Source organism: Barbus barbus (assembly GCF_936440315.1).
Source record: "Barbus barbus genome assembly, chromosome: 7".
In the NCBI taxonomy this organism is placed as follows: Eukaryota; Metazoa; Chordata; class Actinopteri; order Cypriniformes; family Cyprinidae; genus Barbus; species Barbus barbus.
Window position 1 is genome coordinate 2,631,410 of NC_136735.1, and position 11,196 is coordinate 2,642,605.

At 37.8% G+C, this 11,196-nt stretch overlaps 1 protein-coding gene across 3 annotated transcripts; it reads right to left on the reverse strand.

The window, feature by feature from the left end:
- Positions 1–23: 23 nt before the first annotated feature.
- On the reverse strand, positions 24–10,814 carry LOC306872879 (NACHT, LRR and PYD domains-containing protein 3-like). 3 transcript variants are annotated; one of them, XM_079421772.1, is made up of 8 exons: positions 10,708–10,814; positions 9,917–10,142; positions 8,821–8,943; positions 6,348–8,156; positions 4,458–4,631; positions 4,185–4,358; positions 2,482–2,528; positions 24–2,394 (listed from the first exon to the last, which is right to left on the reverse strand). In XM_079421772.1, the coding sequence occupies exons 2-8, from the start codon at positions 10,006–10,008 to the stop codon at positions 1,868–1,870; spliced, it is 2,946 nt and encodes a 981-aa protein (XP_079277898.1). In that variant the 5' UTR covers positions 10,009–10,142; positions 10,708–10,814; the 3' UTR covers positions 24–1,867. The 3 variants fall into 3 exon arrangements, with proteins under 3 accessions (XP_079277898.1, XP_079277900.1, XP_079277899.1); XM_079421774.1 differs by having other exon boundaries at positions 45–2,394; positions 9,917–9,969; XM_079421773.1 differs by having other exon boundaries at positions 45–2,394; positions 8,821–8,937; positions 10,708–10,794.
- Between the last annotated feature and the right edge of the window lie 382 nt (positions 10,815–11,196).

Genomic DNA, 11,196 nt, shown 5'->3' on the forward strand with positions numbered 1-11,196 from the left:
GGGGGCGTTATTTCTTCTTTCTTCGTCTCCTTCTTTCTTTTTTTGGCATACTGCACTTTTTATTTTTTTGTAATGCTAATCAAAAACAGTACACATAAAATAATACAACCATCAACATAAAAATGATAAACAATAACAAAAATAAAGTAGAAACAAATAAAATAGGGGCGGGGGTGGGGTTTAAAACATTACAAACTGAAAAAATAAAATTGAGCCTTACATGTCATTAAAGATAGGAAAAGAGTTACAGACAGATAAAGTTTTTAAAGCTTATTTTGTTCTTAGACAACTGGATTAATAAAAGGTAATGCTCAAATTATTTTATACAAACAAAAATGAGAGGGCTAGAGTTTGAATATTTGCATCTGTGGATGTCAAATTTAGCAAGAAGCAAAATCAGATTCACTACATAAAACGTTTTCTTTTAGATTTTTCATACTCCATAAAACCCAATACTACATCCTTCCAAAACAGTACATTCATTATAAATGTTACTCCTAATGACACTTACATTTACATTTTATCCAAAGCGACTTACAACTGGGGAATACATAAAGCGATTCATCTTGAAGAGGCAATCAGACAGACGGAGTGCTCGCAACACCAAGTCTCAGGCATTGTTCAAATAAGCACAAGCTCGCAAGGGAAGGACGTTTAGGATGAAGTCCTAACACTTCATCATCTTGACACTTAAAACATCTTGCCAAAATTTATTTGTAAATGGACAGTTCCAAAAGAGATGAACAACAGTTTCAACAGAGTCATCACAAAAAGAGCACATGGAGGAAATATATATATTTTTTTTTCATGTAATGCTGTACAGGTTACAACACTCTCAGAAAAAAAAAAAAAAAACTGTAGCTTGTAAGGGGTGAGTCACTGGGGTGGTACCCTGAAGGGTACAATTTTGCATCCTCTAGTTGTACCTTTAAAAAAGAAACGACAGATCCCTTTGTTGCCGCTGGTTAAATATTTTCTTTTCATATCAATAAGGGGTTGGTAATTAAGATTATATCTTTCTTTCTGATACTCAGCAATTAACACATCTAGATAACATTTGCTGTTTCTTTCACTGGGATATTATGGACAGAGTATTCATTAGTCTTTAATGGCAAAAAGTTCACATTTTTGAATATTTAAGCATAAACCTGAGACTTTAGAAAATTAATATATAGGCTAATATTTATTGCAAGTGAAATCTGACTTTCATCTTTAAGAAAAAGTGTTGTGTCATCAGCAAGCTGACTGATAACCACCTCTCTTTCTGCAATAAGGGACTCATGAACAACTATCACAAAATATAAAAAAAAATAGTCATGGATCATCCAGGAAATGACACAAAGTATTAAGATTCAAGGGTATGTAAACTTTTGAACAGGGTCATTTTTATAATTTCAGTTATTATTTTTTTCTTGTAGAGTATATATAAACAAGCTATGTGAAATAGCTTATTCAGGACAGTACTAAATAAAAAATAACATGCAATTTTCATGAGCTCTCTTATTTTGTTAAAAATATTAACATATTTGCATATTCAGCAAGTGAAATGTAAACCTATGTGCACAACTATTTGTATATATTAATAAAAAATAAAAAAAAACACCTTGCTATGTATACTGCTAACCAAAACATAACCTCAGCTAACCCTGTCGTAACACTTGCATATTATTGCTCTTTTGTTGATTTTGATTGCTTCTATTGTCCTCATTTGTAAGTCTGCTAAATGACTAAATGCAAATGTAAATGTAAATTTTTGGACATTGGGGTCTTAAACATTTAATCGCATAAGTTTTTTTGTAAGAAAGAAGAAAAAAGTTTGTGACTGCTTTAAAAAGAGAATATTTGTTCATGATGTCTCATTGCAAGATCATTTATTCTGACACAAAGACAGTGAGGACTCGTAAACTCTGAATCCAGCATAGAGGGGTTCAATGAATGTGGTGTTGAATGTGTGAATGTGTGTGAGTGTGTGTGTGTCAGAGACGCTAAAGTACGACAGAGTGCCAGCAGACACATCCACATACACTCCTACTCTATTAGTGGATGAACAGCTCAGTATGTCCGTTTTCTTGTTCTTATGCCAGGCAGTGTATCTGTTTTCAGTGCAGTACAGACTCCAGGATTTATCATTGAATCCAAACCAAAAGTCACTTCCACTTTTTCTTTTGATTCTTTTATATGCTACTGCTATATGGGCCCAACCACTCCACTCAACCTCCCAGTAACAGCGTCCAGTCAAACTTTCTTTACAAAGAACCTGCTCCTGATGATCAAATCGCTCTGGATGATCAGGATATGACTGATGCTCTTTGACATAAGTTATCTTCCTGTATCCCTCAGACAGGATGAGTTGAGTGTGTGCTGTGTTTGGATCCAGTGTGAGATCACAGGCATCTGAACACAAGAAGAGGTGAAAATTACAACAAGAAGAGTTTTACAGATGTGTTAGTATTTGTCTGTGTGTAATAGGGGAACACCTACATTTTCTCAGTCCTTCTGTGATTCTAAAATGTTCTGCATGATCCAAACTAGAAAGAGACATATATAAACCACAAAGTTTTAATGTTTAGACTGGATCCCGAGGGAGCAGAGCTCATCGTGTAAGCTTTATGTTTGAAACAGCATCACAAACAGGCCAGACAGCAAAGGTGTAAAGTCCAGGGCTCAGAAAGTAAAAGTCCTGCCACATGTTTATTCCACCCATGATCTCAGCAGCTGATTTCACCAGAGGAGGAACCAAGACATACCTTTCAAGTCACAAGCAAGTCTCAACTCAACTCCCAAGTCCTCAAAGAGTTAAAGTTAATGAGATAATTAAGTGACTAATTAAATGATGATTGTGCATTAGTGATGAACACCTGCTGTTATTGAGAATTACAGAGGATCAGATGTTGATGTTTTATTGGTTAAAATGATGCCACCATCATGGAGATCAGTGTTTGCTTTAGTTGGGCTCTTGACCTTTGAGATGTGTTAGATCTCTCTTTGTTGCAATGCATGTAAAGCAGTGAGATCAGTGCTGGACAGTGAGCAACTATTAGCTGTTTTATATGATGAGATGGCTCGAATACATCCAAAATAACTTTTTTTTCTTGATTTATATGTTTAGGTTTTGAATAATCAACCCCGTGAAACTACAGCATGCAAGGAAAGTGTTGCTCTAATAGTTACAATGAATTAATTTTAAATCTACTCTACGCAATGGACGTAAATATTTGAACTCTTGTACTATTTAGACACACAGATACATCAAGTACCAGCATATGAATCTCAACAATGGTGACAATCAACTAAATTCTACATGCTGGGTAAAACCAAAGTAAAAACTCTCATCATGCACTGCAGCATGAATAATTATTGTCAACACTGTAGAGGATCGCATGATTAGTGTTCACGTCTAAAAGCCTTAGCTAGTACAATTCTTTTTTACCCAATATTTATGCATTAAATTGGCATTTGTTTAATATGACAGTTTTTTCGCAGTTCAGTAATAGCGGAATGTCAGTTAATAAACCACAGAGAGACCACTTCATAATGTTCATTCAAATTATTTAAAAGCAGAAAGTGTAAGCTAATCTCCTACCTCAAGCTTTTAATTCAGCAATGTGCAAATATTTGTTGTGAAACAATATTGCAATGGCTTAGAACCATATAGCTTTGAGCTATTAAATGGGTCAAGACCCCAACTAAATATCTCCTTGATTGTGACATCATTTTAACCAATAAAACATCAACATCTGATCCTCTGTTATTCTCAATAACAGTAGGTGTTCATCACTAATGCACAATCATCATTTAATTAGTCACTTAATTATCTCATTAACTTTAACTCTTTGAGGACTTGGGATTTGACTTGAGACTTGCTTGTGACTTGAAAGGAATGACTTGGTTCCTCCTCTGGTGAAATCAGCTGCTGAGTTCATGGTTGGAATAAACATATGGCAAGACATTTACTTTCTGATCCCTGGACTACCCACCTCCGCTAGACACACAGGTGTGTTAAGATAAAAGACAGGTTGTGTTGTTTTTAACACATCTGTTTTAACAGTGCACCAAATCGGGAAGTGATAGTCAATTTTTACCTGCATTTGATGGGTTGACCAGATTTATTTTTTAACCCTGCACTTAACTGAGATTGGCAGTATTAGTGATCTTGAGTAAAACCATTTTACTGCCCCACATACTTGAGTATCTGCAGTGAGCAGTTTGGATCCTCCAGTTTGTGGTTGAGCAGATGGACTCCTGAATCTCCTGGGTGATTGTAGCTCAGATCCAGCTCTCTCAGGTGTGAGGAGTTTGAACTCAGAGCTGAAGACAAATAACCACAGCCTTCCTCCGTCACCATACACCCTGACAACCTACAAACACACAGTCACATCATCTATAAACGCACATCAACAGTCAGATCTAGAAACATCATGACCAGCTAACATAATCTCTTATATTTTCTTAAACACCTCAGTATCCGAAGCTGACAGTTTGGTCTCTTCAATCCATCAGAGAGCAGCTTCACTCCTGAGTCCTGCAGGTCATTGTTACTCAGATCCAACTCTCTCAGGACGCAGTTTGAGGATCGGAGAACTGATGACAAAATTTCACAGGACTGACCAGTGAGATTACAGCCAGCAAATCTAAAGGACAAAATATGTAAGAAAAGATGTTACTTCGGGGCTCTAGACTCATTCTTCCCACTGGTCGCTCTTTTGCGACTTTCTCAGTTGGTTACACAAGCACACAATTTTGTTGCAATTTCTTTTTTTTTCTTTTTTTTCTCTACAACATGGGATTATTCGATGCATGCTGATGAACTTTTATCATAGTTTATAGTTATATGGTAACAAAAGTGTTCAAAAATCAACCTGCTCTTTTTCATCAGTATTGTCTGTAATTTAAATTTTGTGAGCGGGAATTCCTCTTTTGCTGTTTTATAAGCCGGGCTTCGTGCTTTCGAATTCGTGATCTTTGTGTCACGTTTTATAAGAAAAGGTAATTGTCTGTTTTGCTTACATCTATATACATATTACTTTTAAGACTAAAATATGGATTCCTTATTATTCTTAAAGGGGTCATATGATGTGATTTCAAGTTTTCCTTTCTCGTTGGAGTGTTACAAGCTCTTTGTGCATAGATAAGATCCCTGAAGTTGCAAAGACTAAAGTCTCAAAACCAAAGAGCTATTCTTTATAAAAGTTGAGACTTGTCCATGCCCCCCTAAAACGGCTCATTCAAACATGCCCCCACATGTCTACATCACGATGTGGGGAGATTTTCATAACACCGCCCAAACGTACATGCAATGAAAGGGGGCATGATTTTTACTCTCGCTGTAGTATTGTTGGTGCCACCGGCGCCATGTTGTGGAGACGTTGTGTTTCGTTGTAAAAGCGAAACTACTTGGTTTGGGCTTCAAAAAGAGGACACAACTAGAAATCAGTGGTTAAGTTGTATTTACAACACTGTTCCAGAGCAGTACAACACAAATATTCGAGTGTGTGCATCGCAATTTACGGAGGACTATTTGCTGAACCTGGCAGGAGAGTGGCCTACAATGCTGGCTTGCACAAAGGCTGTTTCTATAAAGTGGGGCAATTCCAACTTTGCAAGGAAAGTCTGACGCTTCTGACTCACAGCCTGTAAGTACGTTTCTGCTACTGACTATTCAAACGCGAGTTTTGAGGTGTGTAGTGTAGCTCTTGTTGTTTGTTGTTTCTCCGAACACAAATGCAGACATGGTAATATTTATGCGGTGTGATGCAACGCGATGCGTAAAAAGACAGTATGAATCATTATAATCAGTAATTATAAAATACTGGATGCAACTCATGCCTCCTTTGTAATGGGTTTTATTGTTTTAGACTCGTCGAGACAGGAAACGGCATCACAATACAGTGAGGGGCGTAACATTTCCATCACAGGCTTGAGGTATTTGGCCAATCACAACGCACTGTATAGCTGGCCAATAAGAGTACACCTCGCTTCTCAGAAGGAGGAGCTTTGTAAAAATTTCAGAAAGGCGGGGCATAGAGGAGCAACAATAATGTACAGTATGTGGAAAATTATGTTTTTTTTTTACTTTAAACCACATAAACACATTGAATTACACCAAATACACAAAATATTGTTCTTTTTAGCAAACCATCATATGACCCCTTTAATTAAAAAGCACAACTACAATAAATTTTGGTCGCAGTCTAGAGCCCTGTACTTAAAATGTTACTCAGTATTTGTGTTTTACAGTGTTTTATTTCTGGGCTTTACTATTTCATTTTGTAAAATAATAAATACAGTAAGTATACAGTACTGTACAAAATATACCGTAACTCCAGCATCACTGTGCCTTAACTCACAGTGCTTTTCTGCAGTTGATCACAGCTGGTATCAGTCTTCTTCTGCCCTCATCTGATGTGTTGTATTTCTTGAGGTCCAGCTCATCCAGCGGCTCCTCTGAAATCTGAAGCATGTAGGTGATTGTTGAGCAGTGAGCAGGAGAGAGTTTCTTCTCTGAGTGTTTGTCTGATTTCACAAACTCCTGAATCTCTCTGGACAGAGTCTGATCTTTCACTTCCAGCAGACAGAGGAACAGATTGATGGATCTCTCAGTGGAGAGTTCATGTCCATCTTTGATCTTCTCTTTAATGTACTGTGTGGTTCTCCTGATGCTCTCTGTGCTGTTCTCTGTGTGTGTCAGTAGATCCTGTAAGAGTCTCTGATTAGACTCCAGTGAGACGCCCAGCAGGAACCGCAGGAACAGATCTAGGTGTCCATTCTCACTCTCAAGGGCTTCATCCACTGCTATTTTAAGCACATTTCTTACAGAAACAAAATTCTTCAGTCCCTTCACAGTTTCATTTACATGATAGTAAAACACATAAAAAGCAGCGAGAAACTCATGAACGCTCAGATGAACGAAGCTGTAGACTTTCCGCTGATGAATCACAGATTCCTCCTTAAAAATCCCAGAATACACTGAGGCAGCAGTGACGTCTATGCCGCTCTCAATCAGGTCCTCCTCATAGAATATCACAGTTCCCTTCATCAGCTGTTTGAAAGCCACTTCAGCAAGTTTCACAATCACTTCTCTGTTGGACTGCAGGAGTTTCTCTGGATCTCTCACTTCATACCTTTGGTTCCTCATGTTGATCTGAATCAGCAGGAAGTGGATGTACATTTCAGTCAGAGTTTGAGGGATTTCTGCACTCAGATCTTCTTCCAGGAGTGTCTGAAGCACAGTGGATGAGATCCAGCAGAAGACGGGGATATGGCACATGATGTTGAGGCTTCTTGCTCTTCTGATGTGTGAGATGATTCTGCTGGCTTGATGCTGGTCACTGATTCTATTTCTGAAATATTCCTCCTTCTGAGGCTCATTGAATCCCTGAATTTCTGTCAGACGGTGGATGTATTTGGAGGGGATCTGATTGGCTGCTGCTGGTCTGGAGGTGATCCAGATGAGAGCAGAGGGAAGCAGCTCTCCTTTCATGAGTTCTGATATCAACACACCCACTGATGAAGTCTCAGTCACGTCACAAACTTTCTGAGCATCTGAAAACATCAGTGTGATTCTGCTTTCATCCAGACCATCAAAGATGAACACAACTTTACACTCCTCATAAATCTTTGAGTCCAGATCTTGAAGTTCAGGATGAAAGTCCAGCAGAAGTCTGTGAAGACTGTACTGATGATCTCGGATCAAGTTCAGCTCTTGAAATGGAAGCACAAAGATGAAATCTACATCCTGATTGGCTTTTCCCTCGGCCCAGTCCAGAATGAACTTCTGCACAGAGAAGGTTTTTCCGATTCCAGCGATGCCTTTAGTAAGAACAGTCCTGATCTGGTCTTTCTCCTCACATCCTGGTTCAGGTGAGGCTTTAAATATGTCATTGCAGTAGATTGGAGTGTCTTGTGAGTGTTGTGTTCTGGCTGTTTTCTCCATCTGTAAAACCTCATGTTCTTCATTCACTCCTTCACTCTCTCTCTCTATGATGTAGAGCTGTGTGTAGATCCTGTTCAGGGCGGTTTCATTCTTTTGGAGAGTGAATCCCTCAAATAATCTCTCATACTTGTTCTTCATCCAGGTTTTGTGCTGGTCTTTGACTCTCTGCAGTTCTACAGTCTCAATTGTGTCTCTCTGTAGGACTGTTTCAGTTCTTTCTTGCCTGTTGTGAGATGCAGAAAAATCAAAACGAGTAACAAAAAGTCAATTATTGTCATTACAAAGAGTCATTAGAGTCACTGGGTCTAGGTCTTACATCTAGGGGCGGTCGTGGCCTAATGGATAGAGAGTTAGACTTGTAACCTGAAGGTTGTGGGTTCAAGTCTCAGGTCTGGCAGGGATTGTAGGTGGGGGAGTGAATAACCAACACTCTCTCCACCCTCAATACCACGACTGAGGTGAGACCATTGAGCAAGGCACCGAACCCCCAACTGCTCCCTGGGTGCCCATGGCTCTGGGTGTATGTTCACTACTGTGTGTACACTTGGATGGGTTAAATGCAGAGCACAAATTTGTGTTTTGTTGGTGAAATATATATGAAATACAGATTTTTTAAAATACAAATAATAATTGTGGCCAACGTTCATTGGAGAAAAACATTTATTTCATCATGAGATTTTCAATTGTTTTACTTCAATGATAGGTTAGAATTTTGTGCATTTTTTGAGTGAAAGATCAAAAGGATAAACAATGCAGCTTTATTTTGCTCATATTTATCAAGGGTGCCAATATTAGTGGAGGGCACTGTATATTCAACAAATATCTATAATTTTAATAAGTGGAGCAGTTAGGGGGGAGTAATTCCAGAACCACATCTTTATACTAACCAAGTGTCAGAAGTCACTGTTCCATCACTGAATTCAGTGGGATGCTTCAAGGGCTTGTTACTCTGCAGAGACACACTGCTGGGCTCTGGAGACTCTGATCTCTGTCTTTTCCTCCTCCTGATACTTACGAAAGACAAAAAAAATAAAAAATTTGCACATACTTATCACACATACCTTTTGGCTTGGCTGGTTAGGGAAACGTGATATTTGACAATACTATTGACTTGACTGCACAGACACTGTTGGATGAGAACTGAACCGAGTTGAGCTGGATGCTGACAGCACTGTTTTCTCCAGAGATGCTTTATAGATGGGGGGGGGGGGGGGGGGGGGGGGCTCATTGCAAAATTGATGGACTTTATACAGTTATTGAACCAAATTGAACCAACAATTCACTGATTTCAACTGAATAATGACTGACTACTATTGTCTTTTTTAGAGCTACTGGACAGTAGAATTGAATTTTGTCCCCAACAGCGCAGATTGATCAAAGTCTGTTCTTTGTTATTTGTTATTTTTAATAAGAAACATATTCTCCACTTTCAAATGTGAAGTGCCTCAGTTCAAGCAGGACATGAATCGATCATCTCTTCCTCTTTGCTACTAGTTACAACACAAATAAACATGAATGAACATAAGAAGGTATTGAAAGAAACAGAATAACTTACTGCAATGAATCATATCTCATGTTATCACTCAATCACTGTTTCAACTACAGAAAGACATCAATAAAACAGCTAGTGAACAATGTCACGTTCATTGCACATAGTCAGCTGGGCATAGTTGCACCTGATCATAGATTTAGTTGTAATTATTTATTGTAAAGCTTGACGTAGCTAAGTCCAGTGTAGGGCTTACACCCATTATTATTATTATTTTAAAGCTGGTGCAACCGGCCCCAAGAGACTGTGAGCCATGCCCAACAAATCCTCTCAGTGGAGAAGACTGTGCTCACAATATCCCAGCATGACAGAAAATGATTCAGAAAAAAATATTGTGAGATGCTGTTCACAAACCAACCACAGGCTTCTGGAATCCACTGTAAATAACTTTTAATAAAAGCAGCTGGCAAATTCCAAAATGGTTAATGTCTTACCTGGGCTCAGAGGTCCCTGCTTCATCATTGGATGTAGTGGTGGGATTCTTCTTCTGTTGATCACAGTTTAAATCAGGAGATGAAGAACTCATTTTAGAGGTTGTATCCTTATCTTCTCTCTCTTCGCAGAGACTAATGTCCTACTCTCATTTCTCAAAAACATTGCTGAGAGACTGATTTCATGATGCAAAAAAAGATGATGAAAATATGAAGAAAAAAAAAACAGCTGAAAAGACAAAAGAAAGTAAATAGGCAGATACAAACAAACATTTATCAGTAGCTTTGGATAACTAATTTTATAGTAAAAAGTGCAGTTTTGTGCAGGATAATGAAGTTGTGCTGATCTTTTTGTCTTCAGTAAATAAAAACTTGGATGGCCTGAATGTGTGATGATGGCTATGGGAATCTACGATAACCACGAATAACCCAAAAAGCACAAGTAAGATATATTTTTAAAAATATCTGATTTCATTTTTATTTTTTATCTTTCAGAGGAGGAGAACAGTTGTTCTGAAGTGCAAGTCTGCAACAATTAGGATTTACAGTTTAAAGTAAAATATTTATGGCACTCGCATTCTTCTGTCTCTGTATTCTTCCGACTTTCATCCTCTTCAATAGTCAAAGTCTGTATATATCAAAATAACTTTGCAACGCAGTTCAGTTGAAAACTGTCGAATGTTCTAGGTTTTAAATCCAATTTAAAGAACAGCAACACACACACAAACAGCTCAGTGTAGGCGCCATACCCATGCTTACATGATACATTCTTAATAAATAAATTGTTAACTTACCACAAAACATGCGATTTAAAGATATTGTGTTGACAGGTTTATAACCTCGAAATGGCCTCTTCTTATCTTCCTTTCACTTACGCTTCTAGTTAGTCACGTGTTAATTCGCAGTCCATCTGAAAAACACTCCCTCTAGTGGCTCAGAGCCTCGTCACATTCTGAAGTAGTAGCATTAATCAATTTATTTTTAATGAAATAAAACCACATTTTAGGTTACCTGATACAATGTTTTAACAGAACACAAAACATTTTATAAATATACAGAACAATGTAAGCTGTAACAAATGTCAAGGTAACAACACAATCAAACAAATAGATAAAACTAAATCACTCAGAATTAGTTTTAGCTAACAATTTTGCAAAGAAAAAAAAATACAGCTGTACAGCAACAGACAGCCCTGAATGCATAATTTCAGTGTTGTAGAAGAACAATCAGTAAGTGGTGGTTTAATATGTATAATAGTGTACACTGAACAGGAATAAAACACA